Here is a 16,475-nt window from a genome sequence, read left to right on the forward strand (position 1 = left end):
CATACCTATAAGAGAAAGGAGAAACAGGAAAACAACTGTCTAAACTCAAATCAACATGAGAAATCACCCTGCGATTGAGCTTTCCAAGAACTGAAAACTTAATAAGGTTCTTGAGATTATCAACACATTCAAGTTCCAAAATAGAGCAACTATATTAGAATACAATTGGCATGAAATTTCAACGCCACCACATACTCTATGTTGGAAGACACAAAATGATAACGATAGAAAACACTTTCATTGGGGTTACCTGTGGTGGATACTGTTCTAGGAACTTTACATTTCAACTCACTTAGTCCTGATAACATCCCTGTAAGACAGGTACTATTGTGATTATCTCCATTTTACCAATAAGAAACTGAGGCACAGATAGATTAATTTACGCAATGTCATGCAGCTAGTATGAGCCAGAGCAGGGATTTTAACCCCATCAGACTCCAAAGTTCATGTTAACCAATACACTGTTTCAAATTAAGGGTCATGCAATGGTCAGCTTTGGTGTTTTTGCTAATCAAATAGCCTTTTTGGATTTCAAACACTAGGACAGCTTCACGTAATAAGAAAAATACAGGCTTTGGAATCAAACAGACCCAAACAAACCCCTGAACAAAGTCTGAGCCTCGCTTCCCCAAATGTACAATGAGGGTACTTAAGTTAGTGTGAAGGTCAAAGAAGGTAAATAATTAAAGCGCCAGGTATAGTATACAGGATAGACGTTCTTAACTTTTAAGTTCACAGACACCTAGAGGGTCCAGGGACGGGCTTCAGAGTCCATGAGTCTCATAAACTGTATGACATGTGTACCCATTTTTTAAAGAATTGTCCCTGGCTTGCCACAAACTTTCAAGGGGTACGTGATCCCTAAAAGGTTAAGAACCACCTGCGTACATAGCAGGTAAGCTATTTTTACCCTCTTGTTCTCAAAAACTCTTCCTTTTCCATTTAAGGACAACACACCAAGGCTTCACAATAATTATTTCCCACCATTTTCCTGGCTTGGTAACTAGTAACATACGCAAGTTTATGCCCCAATTTTCCACATAGTCTAAAGAAGGCCCTCGAACGCTGCTTTATCCCTCTCTCCACCGAGACGAATACAGGGTATTTACTCAGAGAGAAACCTGAGAATCGTCCACCTGGCTGCACGAAGCACCATGCCGGCTAGAAGAACCAAGCAGCAACCAGAGCCTCCGAGTTGCACGATAGAGACCTGACGCCCCAGAGCTGAGGGTGAGGAGTATATGTTTCCCAAAACTACCGAGCAACCCAGAATTCCATCCCCCCTACCCTTGTCCTCTCTGTCTGGAACTCTGGTGCCGGCAGGTCCCCTGGGCTCTGCCGCGTGGAGTGCTGGAGGAGAGAACGGTTCCCCGAGCCGGGAGGGGCGGCGCGGCGAAGCCCCAGCTCTGCTGCCCCGGGAGGCGGCGGCGGCAGCGCCCGGCAGAAACCCGGCCCTCGGCCCTCCCCCGGAGACTCCAGTACAGCTCTCAGCTCAGGATGGGAACCGGCTCCGGGATTTTCCGTTTCCCAAAGCGGCTTCCGCTTCCGGGCTATCCTGTGCCGGAAGCAGTATGCGCATGACGCGTAGAGTCGTGCTGTCGGCGATTCCGGAAGAAACAAGAGTGCGGCGTGGACATGGTGAGAGGGCAGGGTACCTGGAGGGACGTTGTCTGGCCACGTTTTGGGCGGAAATTGAGGGAGTCAGCCCTTAGCCAAATCTCGTCCACATTCTCCTTGCTTATTTTCATTCTGAGCTTAGGTTTTAAACTGCTCCGAGCGGTGCCTGTTACGCCCTGGCGGGTGGGGAGAGGGGCGAGTTGAGTCAGAGAGGATAAGAGGGGGCTAAGAGAATAAGAGGAGGGAAGAAGAGGAGGGAATAGACAAAAGAAAAAAAATGGATATCAGGAAAAGGCAATGTATTTCCAACTGTTTTAACTCTAAAATTTCTGTTTCAAGGGGAAGCAAAAGAAAGCAAGAAAGTATGCGACCATGAAGCGAATGCTTAGTCTCAGAGATCAGAGGCTGTGAGTGTCTGGAGTCAGCTGGATTCATAGACTGCCCAGAGATATACGAGTCACGAGGGGATAAGTAGTGAAAGTTTTTGTTGTTATCTTGTGGTTACTTTTACTATTATTGTGTCTTGGATTTGTATAGCATGGGATAGTTGTGAAGTGTATAGGGTCATTTAGCTCCTGAGCGAGTACGCTGGTGAATGGGATGGGAATTAAACATTTAAGTGTTCACTTTGTTCCACCGTTTTTATATACTTTTTCTACCATATCACATTTAAGCCTCCTAACAGTCCTGTGGGGTAGGTCGGATTATCTTTATGTTCTTGCTATATTACACTACTACATTTCCCAGGAAAAAACATGTTTGTTATAATTGTTGAAAGATGGTGAGGTCAGAGACCATGGTTCCCTTGTGTCTCCTGCACCTGACACTCAAATATTTTTGAAAGAAATAGTGGGAAAACACCTAGATGTCTCCATTCTGTAAATCTTACAAGAGTCTGATGGCTGTGGGAGAAGAGTGGAATCATATTCCCTACTATAAGGAGGACCCAAACATCTTCCCTGCTTTAGTGAAGAATGGTGGAAGTTATTAAATAAAGACTTGTCTTCATTTTGATTAAGAGGCTCAGAACAAAGGAATGGTGGTTAAAGCCTTCAGAGTTATTAAATGGTATTCTCAGCCTTTAGTATATATTTGTCATGCAATTTTTCGGAAATTTTCCCCATTATTACTGTTTTATTCTAGGTAAGGGTTAAATTTTGTACATGTGTTGTTTCATTTCAGCCCTTTTTAAGAGGCATATGGGGGAACCCTACGGTTAAAACATCTGAGTCTTCAGAAGATAAATGTCAGCCTATTTACCCACTTTTTGGAAGTGGATTTTGATCCTTGATATGAGAGCTTCTGGCTAAGAAAGAAATGATAGTATAACCAATATTTATTTACCCATTTATAATTTTCACAAATTATTGGCTAGGGAGTTTTAATTTAATCATGTTTTATGGATTAATTATGTTAATTCCAGGCAACTTCCCACACAGTTATTTGTGCTCAAAAAGTATATGCTGATGTTAACATAAAGAAGTCACAAAGTAGGGTTTCCTCTATACACACACACACCCAAAGAAACTTTTAATTTTGAATGAGATTATAACTGCTATGGTTTTTTCTTCTCCCTTGTGTTTAATTTACTTTTTTTTTCCTAGCAAAGAAAAGGATAGATTAAAACCTAAAAAAAAAGAAAAGAAAGATCCCAGTGCACTCAAGGAAAGAGAAGTGTGAGTAATCAAGAATTTCGTGTTTTCCTTTAAAACTTAAGAAGAGATATTCTTTTTCTTCTTCTTCTTTTTTTTTTTTTGCCCTGAACTAACGTAACGTCTGTTGCCAATCTTCCTTTATTTTGTGTGAGCCACTGTCATAGCATGGCTACTGATACACAAATGGTGTAAGTCCACACCTGGGAACTGAACCTGTGCCACCAGAGTGGAGTGTGTGGAACTTAACCACTTGGCCACGGGGGCTCGCCCTAGAAGAGACATTCTAAAACCTTGGACCTCTTAGAAATCCAGGCTTGCCCTGAGCTAATTTGCTCAGTCATTTGTGAATAAATCTGGCACAACTATGCAAATGAAAGTGATATTGATGAGCATATATCAGTTCCAAGGATTTGAAGGTTTTTGGATTTCATGGAGCAGTAAAATTTCCTGTAAAATCCTGGGGATTAAATCTAGAATCATTAATTTTTTTCTTTGCCAAGAATCTTTCAGAAGAAATAATTGCCATTGTTTAATACACCAGCGTTTCATAAAAGAAAGAATGTATCACTAAGAAAATAATGAGGACATATTTTCAGAATAAAGATCATTCCTTGTAAATAAATGCATTTAACTTTATGAAACTTCATCACATTTTCCTTGTTTTTCTTACTTTGCCCTAGATTGATGATGGATATATAATCACAGGATTTATTAGGATTTATTTCCAATTAACAAGGAAAAAGGAGCTTAATCTATAGCAAAATGTTACAAGCAGAGACTTCTTTTTTTGTTGTTGATACCAAAGTATCAATATAGACGTTGTTTTGTGTTTTCTTTCTTTTTTACACTCAGCCCCCAACATCCTTCCTGCTTATTCTTCCAATATAACACACAGCTCGGCCCACCTTACCACATCCTGGTTGATACCAACTTTATCAACTTTTCCATTAAAGCCAAACTGGACTTAGTACAGTCAATGATGGACTGTCTGTATGCCAAGTGTGAGTATCATACCTTTACATTTCTGTGACATTTGTACAGAATAATCGTATTTATCCAAATACATGAGAGGAATGAGGTTCTAGTTAACTGAATTGCTGGCGATTTAATTTGCTCACCATAGCAATAACCATTTTCAATGAATTGAAATATAATGCAGACTTGACTGGGAATAATTAAACTTTCACGATTCAGAAAATAGTTAGTGTGCTTTGACCATCTTTATGGACGTCAATTTTGAACATAGAAGGGGAATTTTCTGTTTTAGAATTCTGGATTTTAAAATTCTGGGTAGATGAAAATTTATTACATGTTTATTACATATTCAGTATGTATATTCGTTTACATCAAGGAGGGAACATTTCTCCATTCCACTCCAGTGTGGAAGAGCTAAATAAGACATTTTGCCATTTACAATTACAGAACCAGAAGTGATGATGGTCAACAATTTCTAAGTTTATTCAGTTTGGTATTTATTTGTACTACAAAAGATCTGAGGTAGTTTATTTACACCTAGGTATGCAATTTACCATTAATAGATTTCCCTTGTGTATTTGGATGTCCCCTCCTTCAAATGATCTGCCCTCACTGTTGTGAGTAGGAAAAAGAAAATTTAGGCCCTGTACAACGGAATAATTTCCTGATAGTGAGATCCATTGCATTTTTTGGTGGATTTATATTCATATATTTTCCAGTCATCTAGTTAAAGGTACAAATGAAAATTAGAATTATACTTTGCCATAAAGAATAAATTATTGGAATCAAAGGAAAAAGTTTGCACCTCCTTTAATATTTAGAAGATATTCTATAATGAACAACATTTATAGAGTGTTAGTAATGTAAATGTAGTTTATTGATTTATTAAAACTGGGAAGATGGGGTAAGGGGTGTGTGATGGTTAAGAGCTAAATTCTTTAAATGCCTAAAATTAATAGATATAAAAAGTGACTGCGTAAGTTTATTATATCAAGATATGAAGGTAACCACCAATTGAGAAAAACAGCTAATGGAGTAAAATAGTCATCTCTAAGGACCAGAATTGGTGGGGTGGGAAAAGATCAGGGGATGGATATTTTTTCATTTATGCCTTTCTGTATTTCTTTCTAAAGCCATGTATGTGTAATACTTCAATTTTTTAAAATCTCTTAGAAATAATAAAGAGTAGCCTGAAGTTGGGGTACTACCATGTGTGTGTGAGTGGACTAGGGTGACCCTGTATGAGGGAAGACACTAGACTTGTTTAGGTAGACTTTTTGTATTCCCATGGTGTTTCTTATGGTTGTCTCAGCTGCTTCTCCAGGAATGCTGTGATCTGTTTATAAATGAAATGGACGGAGGGTGCAAGCATGACCCCTTGGAGGTGAATCGTTTCCTTGACTCTAGCTCCACCACTATTATGTAGATGGCAGCTGTTTAGGATAGTTTTAGTCCTGCAGTTAGCCTTTCTCCAGGTGTGGATACCTTAGAGTACAGCTATAAGGCATACAGCCTAATGCTTACTGTGCCTTTTCTAAAAACAAGCTTATTAAGGAAAATACCACTTTCTGCAGTCTTCTGTGTAACATAATACCTCAAAGCAAAGGTTGAAGAAACATGCAAGTACAGAACAATCTCAGTTACCTAGGATATTCCTTAACTGTTTAAGCTCTGCTTGTTTAACTTTTCTTCACTTGACTTTATACTTAAAGGAAGGCCTTTATCTTTCTCTTGCCTTTAAGATGCCCTGTTGACCTTTTCATAGCTCCTTAGTTCCTTCTATTTTCATCTGATTTTCCAACAAGGGAGGATGGTTAGCTTCCCATCAGCTTTTTTTCCTGCCCATGTGTCCTCTTCCCTGTTGCTGTCCCTTTTTTACGGTGATCTTCCCCGGCCCACTTCCCTGCTCCAGATGTAAGCCCTTTCTTGCTTCACTGCTGTGTGGCTCTGAAATTGATCCTCTTAAGGTGCATATTGCCCTCTGATTCCAAGACTGTCTGATCTTACTGACTTCATACCTCCATCTTACAACGCTTTTTCTTCTGAGCGTTGTATTTTAGTTCAAAATTTGATAACTTTGTCTGCTTTCAAAAGTATTAATGTACTTGTAAGAAAAAATCTGGCATTAAAAAAAATGAAAGTTCCCTGTCATGCTTTTTCTCAGAGGGAAAGTTTTTTAAAATTCATATACAGTCTCTGTGGGGTAGAGGTTGTTTTCATTTATTTTATTAATGAAAATGGGTCATACATTATTTACTATTACTCTTCGTGCTTTTTTTATAACAGCTTTGGGTATAATCCACATACCATACAGTTCACCCATTTAAAGTTTACGATTTAATGGCTTTTAGTGTATTCACAGTCAATTTTAAAACATTTTCATTACCCAGAAAGAAACTCTGAACCACTTGGCTATCATCCTACAACCCGTCCCATTCACCCCACCCCTAGGTAACCACTAATTTTCTTTCTTTCTCTATAGATATGCCTATTTTGGATATTTCATTAAAATGGGATTATATAAAATTTGGTCCTGTTTCATTTAGCATAATATTCAAGCCTCATCCATGTTAAAGCATGTATCATACATCATTTCTTTCTTGTACCAAATAATATTCCTTTGTGTGGATAGATCACATCTTATTTATCCATTTCTCCTTGCTTTTTACATTGAACAAATACATCTTGAACGTTTTTTTGTGTCAGTATATAAAGATGGACCTCATTATTTTTTTAAGTTACATAGTATCCTATTGTTTAAATATATAATTCTTTTAAACCAATATCCTACTAAACATTTGAATTATTTCCAATTTTTACCCTATTATAAATAAAGCTGTAGTGAATATCTTTGTGAATATGTCTCTTTGTTAGGATGGAATATTTCTTTAGCATACATTTTCTAGAAGCTGTATTATAATATCAAGGGATGTATATATATTTTTTATTTTAATAGGTATTACAAATTTCTGCTCAATTAGTTATACAAATTTATGTACCTTCTAACTTAGTGTGAGAATACCTGTTTCTTTAATATTGGGTATTTTCATCTGTTTAATCTTTGCCACTCTAGTAGATAGAAAATGAAATCTTGTTTCAACTTATATCTCTTTAATTAGGAGTGGGATTGAGCATCTTTATGCTCATTGACCATTTGGCTGTCTTCTTCTATGAAATGAAATGTAGTGTGTTAATTAAGAATGCAGTCTGTAGCCAGTTCAAATCTTGGCTTCACCATTTGCTATCTGGTTACTTCTTTGTGTCTCAGTTTCCTCATCTATAAAAAGGAGATAATAATAATAACAACCTTACCTGATAGGAGTTGTTCTGAGGATTAAGTGGGACATTCCTTGTAAAGTGCTTAGCACAGTGTCTGGCAAATAGCACATAATTCTAAGCTACTATTATAAGCTCTTTGTATAGTAAGGAAACTAGTCCTTTGACAAATCTGTAGAACTATTTTTCCCAATTAATTTTTTTTTCACTTTAATATGACTTTTTCTTTGATAGTTGTCAGAAGTTTTATATTTTTATGTGATCAAATTTTCATTTTCTGGTTAATTTCATAGTTTCTTTTGGTTCACATTTACATTTTTTCCTTCTGGAACTTATTGTAATGTATAGAGAATGATAGGAATCCAGCTTAATTTTTTCCCCAGATGTATTTATCACAGATACTTTATGGAATCTGTGGTGTGGGGTTGGGACAGTTCCCTAGTTTTGGGGATTTTATTCTCCTCTAGTTCTTAGTGTTCATTGCAGTGTGCTTATTCTGCTGTCATTCCAGGAGTCTCATGGGTCTTTTAAAGACTCTCAACAGGATATAATTCAGAGAGAGTAAAAGCAGTTTCTTCACAAGTTCTGTTACTAATATGATTTTTTTTCCTTGGTAGGTATCCCTTGTATAACTGACTGTGTAATGGCTGAAATTGAGAAATTGGGGCAGAAGTATCGAGTGGCTCTAAGGTAGGGAGTAGCTGGTCTAGATTTGTTCTGGATTTGCATACTGTAGATTCTTTTGACCCTTCTTCATCTATTTGCTGTCCAAAAATTTCTTGTCCGATTAGTTTAAATAAAAAACATACAAAACTAGTTAACCATTTGGGATTAAGCAAGCAAATGTTTGAAGGTTAGAGATTTTTAAGCTGAAGCTTTTTGAACTAGGTTACTTAGTAATATTGGTCTTGTGGGCCTCCTTTTTAAGTTCCTCTAGGTTTTCAATTAGGAAATGTTTTACTATCAGTTTGTAATCTAGATGTCCCCTTCAGAGTCTCACACTTAAAGGATTCTAAGTTTTGAATTTACTCTAGAAAGTACTCTTTTTTTTTTTTTTTTTTTTTCGTTTTTGGAGGAAGATTAGCCCTCAGCTAACTACTGCCAGTCCTCCTCTTTTTGCTGAGGAAGCCTGGCTCTGAGCTAACATCCGTGCCCATCTTCCTCTAGTTTATACGTGGGACGCCTACCACAGCATGGCTGCCAAGCAGTGCCATGTCCGCACCCGGGATCCGAACCAGCGAACCCCGGGCCGCCGAGAAGCGGAATGTGCGAACTTAACCGCTGCACCACCAGGCCGGCCCCTAGAAAGTACTCTTGAGTTTAAAGTAGCAGTTCCCAAAGTGTGGTCTGTGGACACCTAGGAGTCCCACAGACCTTTGCAGGGAGTTTGCAAAACCGTTTTCATAATAATACCAAGGCATTGCTTTTGTCACTGTGCTGACGTTTGAACTGATGGCAGAAATGCTGGTGCCTTATTACAAATCAAGGCAGTGGGCCCAAATAATGCTAGTAGTCTTTGTATTCTTCACTGCTACCCAGTGGCAGTTAAAAAAAAAAATACCAGAGTCTCAAGCATATCCTTGATGAAGTAGTAAACTATGTTAAGTCTCAACCCTGGAGTACACATCAGTATTCCTTGTGATGAAGTTTGAAGTAGACATACAGCGCTTTTGCTCCATACCAAAGGACGAAGATTGTCTTGGTGAGAAGCATTTGTGTGCTTGTTTGAGTTGTGAATTGAACCAGCTGCTTTTTCATGGAATATCATTTTTATGTGAAGAACAACAGACAAACACTGATTTTTCAGACTTTGGTATTTAGCAGATATTGTCTCAAAAATTTATGCAGTCTACTTGTCACTTCAAGGAAAACAACTTACTGTATTAGCTACCAATGATAAAATTCGAGCTTTCAAGTGAAAATTACAGTTTTGGAAAATCACGAGTTATCACATTCCCAATACTATGGATCTTTCTGTTGAGACCGTGAAGATATTAATGAGTATGATTTTTTTTATATTATATAATGAAATGTGTCAATATTTGGAAGATGTTTGTAACTCAGTGAATCAGTATTTTCCAGATGATCAATGCATGGTATCACGGAATCATGCATGGGTAAAAGACCCATTCAAAGTAAAGGATATACCAGTGGGTTTTTGTGTGTACGTGTTACCTATAAGGAGATGTAACTTATGTGCTATAAAATGCACCAAGTTTAATTGTACAGTATAATGGGTTTGGCAAATGTATACGGTCATGGGACCACCATCGTTGTCATGAAATAGAACATTTCCATCACTCCAGAAATGTGATTCCATTTATATGAAATCCTAGTTCATATAATAAACTATAGTAATAGAATATAGATCAATGGTTGCCTGGAGCTGAGGATGGAAAAAGAAGATTAACTGCAGAGGGACACAGGGAACTTTTGTAGTAATGGAAATGTTCTCTTTCTGAATTGTAGAGGTTGTGACATGGATATATAAATTTGTCAAAACTCATCGAATTTTACATTTATAGTCAGTGAATTTCATTATATTTTATAAATACTTAATAAAGCTATTTTAGTAAAGGCAAAAGGAAAAGTGGGAATCTAATGTATGAAAGTGGTAACATTATTTAGGTCAATGGGAAAGTGATAAACTATTAAAATATTGATTATCCCTATGGAAAGAAATAAAATGGGCTCCTTATCTCACTTCCTTCAAAATCAATTCCAGGTAGATTAAGTAACTAAACTTTTATAGAAAATATAGAGAATATCTTAGTGATTTTGGAGTAGGCAGGGATTTCTTAAGAAGTCCAAACCATAATGAAAAACTAATCGATTTGACTCTATTGAAATTGAATACTTCTGTATAACAAAAGACACCATAAACAAATGAGAAGACAAGCCACAGATAGTGAGATCTTAGTAACACATATAATCACCAAAGGGCTTATTTTCAAAATATATAAAAAACTACAAATTTGTACGAAAAAGACAAATTCCTTAAATTTCACAATAAGATATCATTTCATGCCCAGCAGATTGGCAAGAATTAAAGCCTGCTTGACAGTGCCAAGAACAGTTGAGATTATGGAGCAATGGAAATTCTCATATTCACTTGTTAAGCGTGTAAATTGGACAGTCACTTTGGACAGCAGTTTGGCAATATCTGATACAAACGAGGCTGTTCATACTCTTACAACCCTATGTCTTTCAACCTGAGGATCACAAATCTATAGGTTGTAAAATCAGTTTAGTAGGTCACAACCAGTATATCTTTTTAATGAAATAGAATAAACTATAAAATATTGACATATATTGTATGTAGGAAAGGTTGAGTATTGTATCACAGAACTTTTTTCACTTTTACATGTGTGTATATATGTGCTTACTGTGTCCTAGATAAAATGCATTTCATACTGTGCTTCTGGTAAAAAAACAAAGGGCCTGCCACAGAGAAGCTCACATACATATATTGGAGACAAGTATTGGAATTTTCTTTTGTGTATGGTAGCAAAAAATTGCAGGCGGCCAAAAGATCCATTAAGAAGAGAATGGATACATTATGGAATGTTCATGAATAAAATACAGGAATGAAAATGACTGAAGTAGAGTTATATGTGTCAATGTGGCTAGATCTCCAAAACAATGTAAAACAAATGAAGCAAGAGCATATGTGAAGCATACCATTTATGTAAAGTTTAAAAACATGCAAACTATTAGTTCATTGTTTACAGGTATATACGTGTATAATCTTACATATGTAGTAAAATGTGTGGGACTGATAAATACCAAATTTAGGATATAGTTACTTGTGGGGAGGTAAAAAGAAGTTGGGATTGGAGAAGGGGCTTCATTTTTATTTGTAATGTTTCATTTCTTTAACTAGATGGTGGATACAAGGTTTTCATCATTCCTTATGCTTTTTTGTATACTTGAAATACTTCAGATAAAAAGGGGGAAAGAAGCAATTATTTTAATAATAATAATAAAGAATAGGAGGGGAGAAAATAAAGGTACCGAGTGTACCTCTAACTTCAAGTTTGGTTGTGAAGAGAAGCAGAGAAATGGGTTGTTGAGGAGGGTAGTATAAGTAAAAAGAAGGATTTTTTTTATTTTTTAAGATGGGGAGATCCTAGCGCATGTTGGTATGTTTCTGAGAAAGAGCCAGCAGGAAGGAGGAGACCAATGATTTTAGGATTGAAGGGGTAACCAGAAGAGCAAGGGCCTAGGCTATTGCCTGCCTAGTTTCCAAGCAGCCAGTCTGCCTTCCTCCTAGTGTGTGCTCCTCACCACAGCCTGCCTGGTCTTTCTGGGACAAAGCTTTGCTCATGTCGCTCTGTCACTGAGAAATCTTTAACCACTCCCCATCACCAATGTCATGGAGCTCACACTTCTCAGCTTGGCGTTGGAGACTCTTCCCAGTCCACCCTCAACCTGCTTTCCAGCCCTGTTTCATCTCCTCTGCGTGAACAGCCTTCTCCCCACCAGAAAGATGTGCACACTCTTCCCTGAACACCACCAAACCATTTTACTGATGGGTGGTACCCTTTTTGGAATATGCCTGCCTCCACTTACTTGGAACATTCTTTCATCTTCATTTTATTTCTTCTCTGTGTAATTTTTTCTAAATAGACCCAACCCACATTGACCTAGCTCTCAGCTACTGTGATAGATGGAGTATTTTTGTTGCACTTGGTACCTATGTGCTGCCTTGTGTTTCTGTTCATTTGTGGGTCCTGATCATTGTGTAATAGAAACAGCATTGGCTCTGGGAATCACAGACTTCAGGGTTTTCTTTTACAAATTTGTATGAAAATAATACATGTTTGATTTGTTTATGGCAAACAATATAAATGTATACATTCAATAAAAAGTAAAAGTCCTCCTCCATATTCACGCTTTGTCCATTCTCCTACTCGGAGAGTGACACCTGAGAAGGGTTAATATATATTTTTCCACACCTTCTTCTGAATAAGTGCAAATCTAGAGAAAGAGAATCGAAGAAAGAGATTTGTATTTTCTTGAGTCATATATGTATATATAGTTCAATAGCTTACTTTGTTTATTCAACAGTTTAATATAGGTCCTTCCACAGTGGTACATACCTCTTTTTTTTTTTAATGGGATAGAGGCACCAAAATATATTTAGCTTTTACCTTGCTGATGGGTATTCAGATTATCTCCAGTTTTTCACTATTATAAACTATGCTGTAGTGACCATCCTTGTCTCTATATTTTTGTACTTTTGTCTAAGACAACTTCCTAAAAGTGAAATGGTTGGGTTAAAATTGGTTTGATTTTGAATCCTGGCTTTTTCCAGCTGTGTAGCTTTGAACAAATTAATCTTTCTGAATCTGTCTCCTCATCTATAAAATGAAAATATAATAATTCAGAGTTTTGTGAAGATTAAAGGACCTAAGACACACAAGCTGTCAGTCAGTTTTAATTCCCTTCTGTATAAGTTGTCTTTCCAATTAGAAGGTAAGCTTCAGGAGGACAGAGGGGCCTTAAAATCTCCACGTAGGTCATGTTACTCTTATTTCGCTGACTGAGACTCAGAAAGTTATCTAGTGGCCTGAATGTTATCATTAATTCACTTTTCTAACCCTGTAGGATTGCCAAGGATCCAAGATTTGAACGATTACCATGCACACACAAAGGAACCTATGCAGATGACTGCTTGGTACAGAGAGTAACTCAGGTATCATCAGTTTTTAAAGATTTACTTAGTACTTTAAAAAAAAAAGGTAAACTATTACCTCCGGAATATTCATGGTCTATAAAGTATCTTGGGATGTAAATAGTAAAAAAAAAAAAAAAACTTCATAGAAAGCATAGGTATCCTCATTTACTTAAGAAACTGAACTGTAGGGGCTGGCCCTATGGCCGAGTGGTTAAGTTTGCGCACTCCGCTGCAGGCGGCCCAGTGTTTCATTGGTTCGAATCCTGGGCGCGGACATGGCACTGCTCATCAATCCACACTGAGGCAGTGTCCCACATGCCACAACCAGAAGGACCCACAACGAAGAATATACAACTATGTACCGGGGGGCTTTGGGGAGAAAAAGGAAAAAATAAAATCTTAAAAAAAAAAACTGAACTGTAAATGTTTGCTGTGGTCATAGAGGAAAGGTCAAAGGCTTGAGCAGGAGACATGGGTTTTAGATCTCAGCACCTGCATTTATTGGGTGTATGATTTGGGGCACTTACTGATTCTTTATTCTACAAATCTTCTCTATAAAATGGTGTAAGTGAGTGAGTGTAGATATAATAATAGATCAGATTCCACCTCCCTGTGAATGTAAAATAAGGTTCCATTTCCATTTCCTCCCCATGCAGGAATATTGTTCCTCTCCACAATGCCTAGCCCAGAAGTATTTCTCAGTTACATCCGAGTCTCCCAGGGTGCTATCTCACAAGTACCCCGGAAGAAGTAGGAGATCCCATCCTGGCCTCCTGGCCAAAGAGGTAGCCTGCCTCCCCCGCTAGGAGGCCTCAGAGTAGGCCCGAGCCTGGAGATCCTGGGAAAGGCGAAAGCTGTGCCCTCCCATTTAAGGCACTTACTCTGCATAGACTCCCTCAGGGTGTTTTCCCAAAACCGAGGAATTGTCCTCCTCAGATGTGAAACTCCCTTCCACTTAATGAGACAAAAAAAAATTTGTGGCTTTTAAATAGTTTTTTTCTATCTTCTCTCCCTCAAGATTCTTGGAGCTACATTCAGTCCAGGCAGCTTGTTGTATGTTTTATAAATATGAGGTCCTAGATCATAATAGTTACTCAACGAATTGTTCTAGCCTTTCCTTTTCTCTTTACCATGAGAATGAATAATTCTTCAGACTAGCCTGTGATTGTACCATTATCCACTGTCACTAAGTAGACTGAGTGAGCTCCCTGTGAACACTCAGTTGATGTCTCTTACAGCACAAGTGTTACATTGTGGCCACGGTTGACCGGGACCTTAAACGAAGAATCCGGAAGATCCCTGGAGTTCCCATCATGTATATTTCTAACCACAGGTGAGAACTTTCTCTTGGAGAAGTGATACATAGTTGATATCAGTTGATATCAGTTAAAAATGAGGTCAGGTGAGAACTTTCTCTTGGAGAAGTGATACATAGTTGATATCAGTTGATATCAGTTAAAAATGAGGTCAGGTTATAGAAGGATTTGAAAGAAACTGTTATATCAAGTGTTTACATAGTTCTATTTGAAGAGATGAGACAAAGTAACAAGAACAAGGGCAAAAGATAAAACTAGGATTTAGGAATGAGGCAGACACATTATTACAATAAGATTACTAGAAGAAATAGATGTGTTGCTTTAAATACAAAGCAGTAATTTAAATCAAGCTAATCTTTTTATCCAGAAATATCTTTTTTTGAAAGCCTAGTGCATGTGATTAGCCCCTCATCTGGGAAACTAAAAGCTTATTTAAAAAACAACAGCTGTTCTTTATCCTTCTTGGATATTCCCACATCAGTCTTCAGACTGTTATTATCCAGCTTTTCAGCTTAGGGAGAACACAGTATAGCGGGAAGAATGTGGGCTAAGGAGTTGGGCTTACCTGGACTCAGTGCCTGGCTCACCTCCTTGTTAACTTTCTGACTGAAGAATAAATATAATATGGTCAGCATTTTGCTGTAAATCATTCATTATGGTATCTTTTTAAAATATTCGCACTGACAAAAAGGATTCACAGTGGAAGGTGAGAGTGTGTCAATCAGTAAAGGATGGTTCAGGACCCACCTTTCTTACCAGTGTTAATTTTTTGTCCTGATCAGGTACAACATTGAGCGGATGCCAGATGATTATGGAGCCCCTCGGTTCTAATTCTTAAAAGACACAGTTCCTCTGCCCTCCTTCAACCAACCTCCTCTGTTGCCAGTTCATTAAACATGCTATAGCATGAATTATTATTCCATTCACCCACTTGCTCTGTTATGAGCTGAGTATGGTTAAATACACTCACTTTTTGATGTTGTTTTGGAAATATTTTGTATCATTTTAAAATTTGTTGCATCTTTTTATAAATCAGATGACTACTCACGCAATTTGATGGTCGTTGTTTTATACTGATTTACTCAACAAATATTTACTAAGGCTATGCTAGATACTTAATCAGATGTGGTCCTGCCCTCAAGACTCTCATGTTATGGTGAGAAAGAGAAACATGTCGATGAATAAATACAGTAAAATAATGATGCTAGGATAAAAGTATGAGGGAATAGACACATATAGGAGGAAAGAATGGTTTCTTTCTCCTTGGTTGGGATGGGGAGGGAGGAAAGGCTAAAGGTACTAATGTTTGAGTTTATCTTTAAAAATGAATAGGTGTTTGCCCAGTAAATGAGGAAAGAAAATAAGACATAGGAAGCATATGAACAAAAACATGGAGACACAGATGTTCCATGAAACGAATGTGCTTGACCTGTTCAGACAACTGCCAAAAGGTTTTTATAACTAGAACAGAGGGGTAGGGATCTGTACCCACATATGAAATTCCAGAAGTAGGGAGTGGAAAGAAGGGGACCTTACATGATATGCTAAAGGGTTTGGACTTGGTCCTAAGGTCAATAGGGAGTTATTAAAATTTTAATTAGGGTAGATAACATCGGATTAGATATTTTAAATGATCACAAGGTAGTGTAAGAATAGACAAATAGATCATTGAAACAGAATAAAAAGTCCATAAATAGACCAAATATTTATGGCAATTTAGTATATTATAAAGGTGGTATTTGAGATCTGTGGGAAAAGGAAATTGTATTAGAAGGCCAAATAGCGCGGAGTCATTCTGCTAGAGTTAGAAGCCTGAGTCTACCAGTTAATATCTGTATAAATTGGGCAAACCACATAACCATTTGGTGCCTTCCTTGCTTCCTCTTTAAAATGTTTTGTTTAATCTTCAAAACAACCCCAAAGAGATAGGATTAAATTGAACAGAACCTGACACAA

The 16,475-nt window shown here is 37.5% G+C and overlaps 2 protein-coding genes across 12 annotated transcripts in view; one reads left to right on the plus strand and one right to left on the minus strand.

The window, feature by feature from the left end:
• Positions 1–1,529, minus strand: part of AREL1 (apoptosis resistant E3 ubiquitin protein ligase 1) — a 46,427-nt gene extending 44,898 nt beyond the window's left edge. For 7 of the 11 annotated variants that reach the window (XM_008516439.2, XM_070593930.1, XM_070593933.1 and 4 more), the window contains exon 1: positions 1,288–1,428. The gene's annotated coding sequence lies outside the window, so the exon portion shown is untranslated. Of the gene's footprint in view, positions 1–1,287 lie in introns of all 11 variants that reach the window. The other 4 variants (XM_070593927.1, XM_070593929.1, XM_008516437.2 and 1 more) reach the window with 3 other exon arrangements.
• Positions 1,390–15,571, plus strand: FCF1 (FCF1 rRNA-processing protein). The gene is made up of 8 exons (XM_008516440.2): positions 1,390–1,638; positions 1,957–2,024; positions 3,222–3,293; positions 4,125–4,273; positions 8,141–8,213; positions 13,134–13,221; positions 14,442–14,536; positions 15,302–15,571. The coding sequence occupies exons 1-8, from the start codon at positions 1,636–1,638 to the stop codon at positions 15,348–15,350; spliced, it is 597 nt and encodes a 198-aa protein (XP_008514662.1). The 5' UTR covers positions 1,390–1,635; the 3' UTR covers positions 15,351–15,571.
• Positions 15,572–16,475: the final 904 nt, after the last annotated feature.

The sequence above is a fragment of the Equus przewalskii genome, chromosome 25, assembly GCF_037783145.1.
Source record: "Equus przewalskii isolate Varuska chromosome 25, EquPr2, whole genome shotgun sequence".
Classification (NCBI taxonomy): domain Eukaryota; kingdom Metazoa; phylum Chordata; class Mammalia; order Perissodactyla; family Equidae; genus Equus; species Equus przewalskii.

Excerpts from the sequence above, each read along its gene's own strand:
- FCF1 (XM_008516440.2), top strand. Across the intron at positions 3,294-4,124 it reads GCACTCAAGGAAAGAGAAGT|CCCCCAACATCCTTCCTGCT; the intron begins GTGAGTAATCAA and ends TTTTACACTCAG. Across the intron at positions 4,274-8,140 it reads GGACTGTCTGTATGCCAAGT|GTATCCCTTGTATAACTGAC; the intron begins GTGAGTATCATA and ends TTTCCTTGGTAG.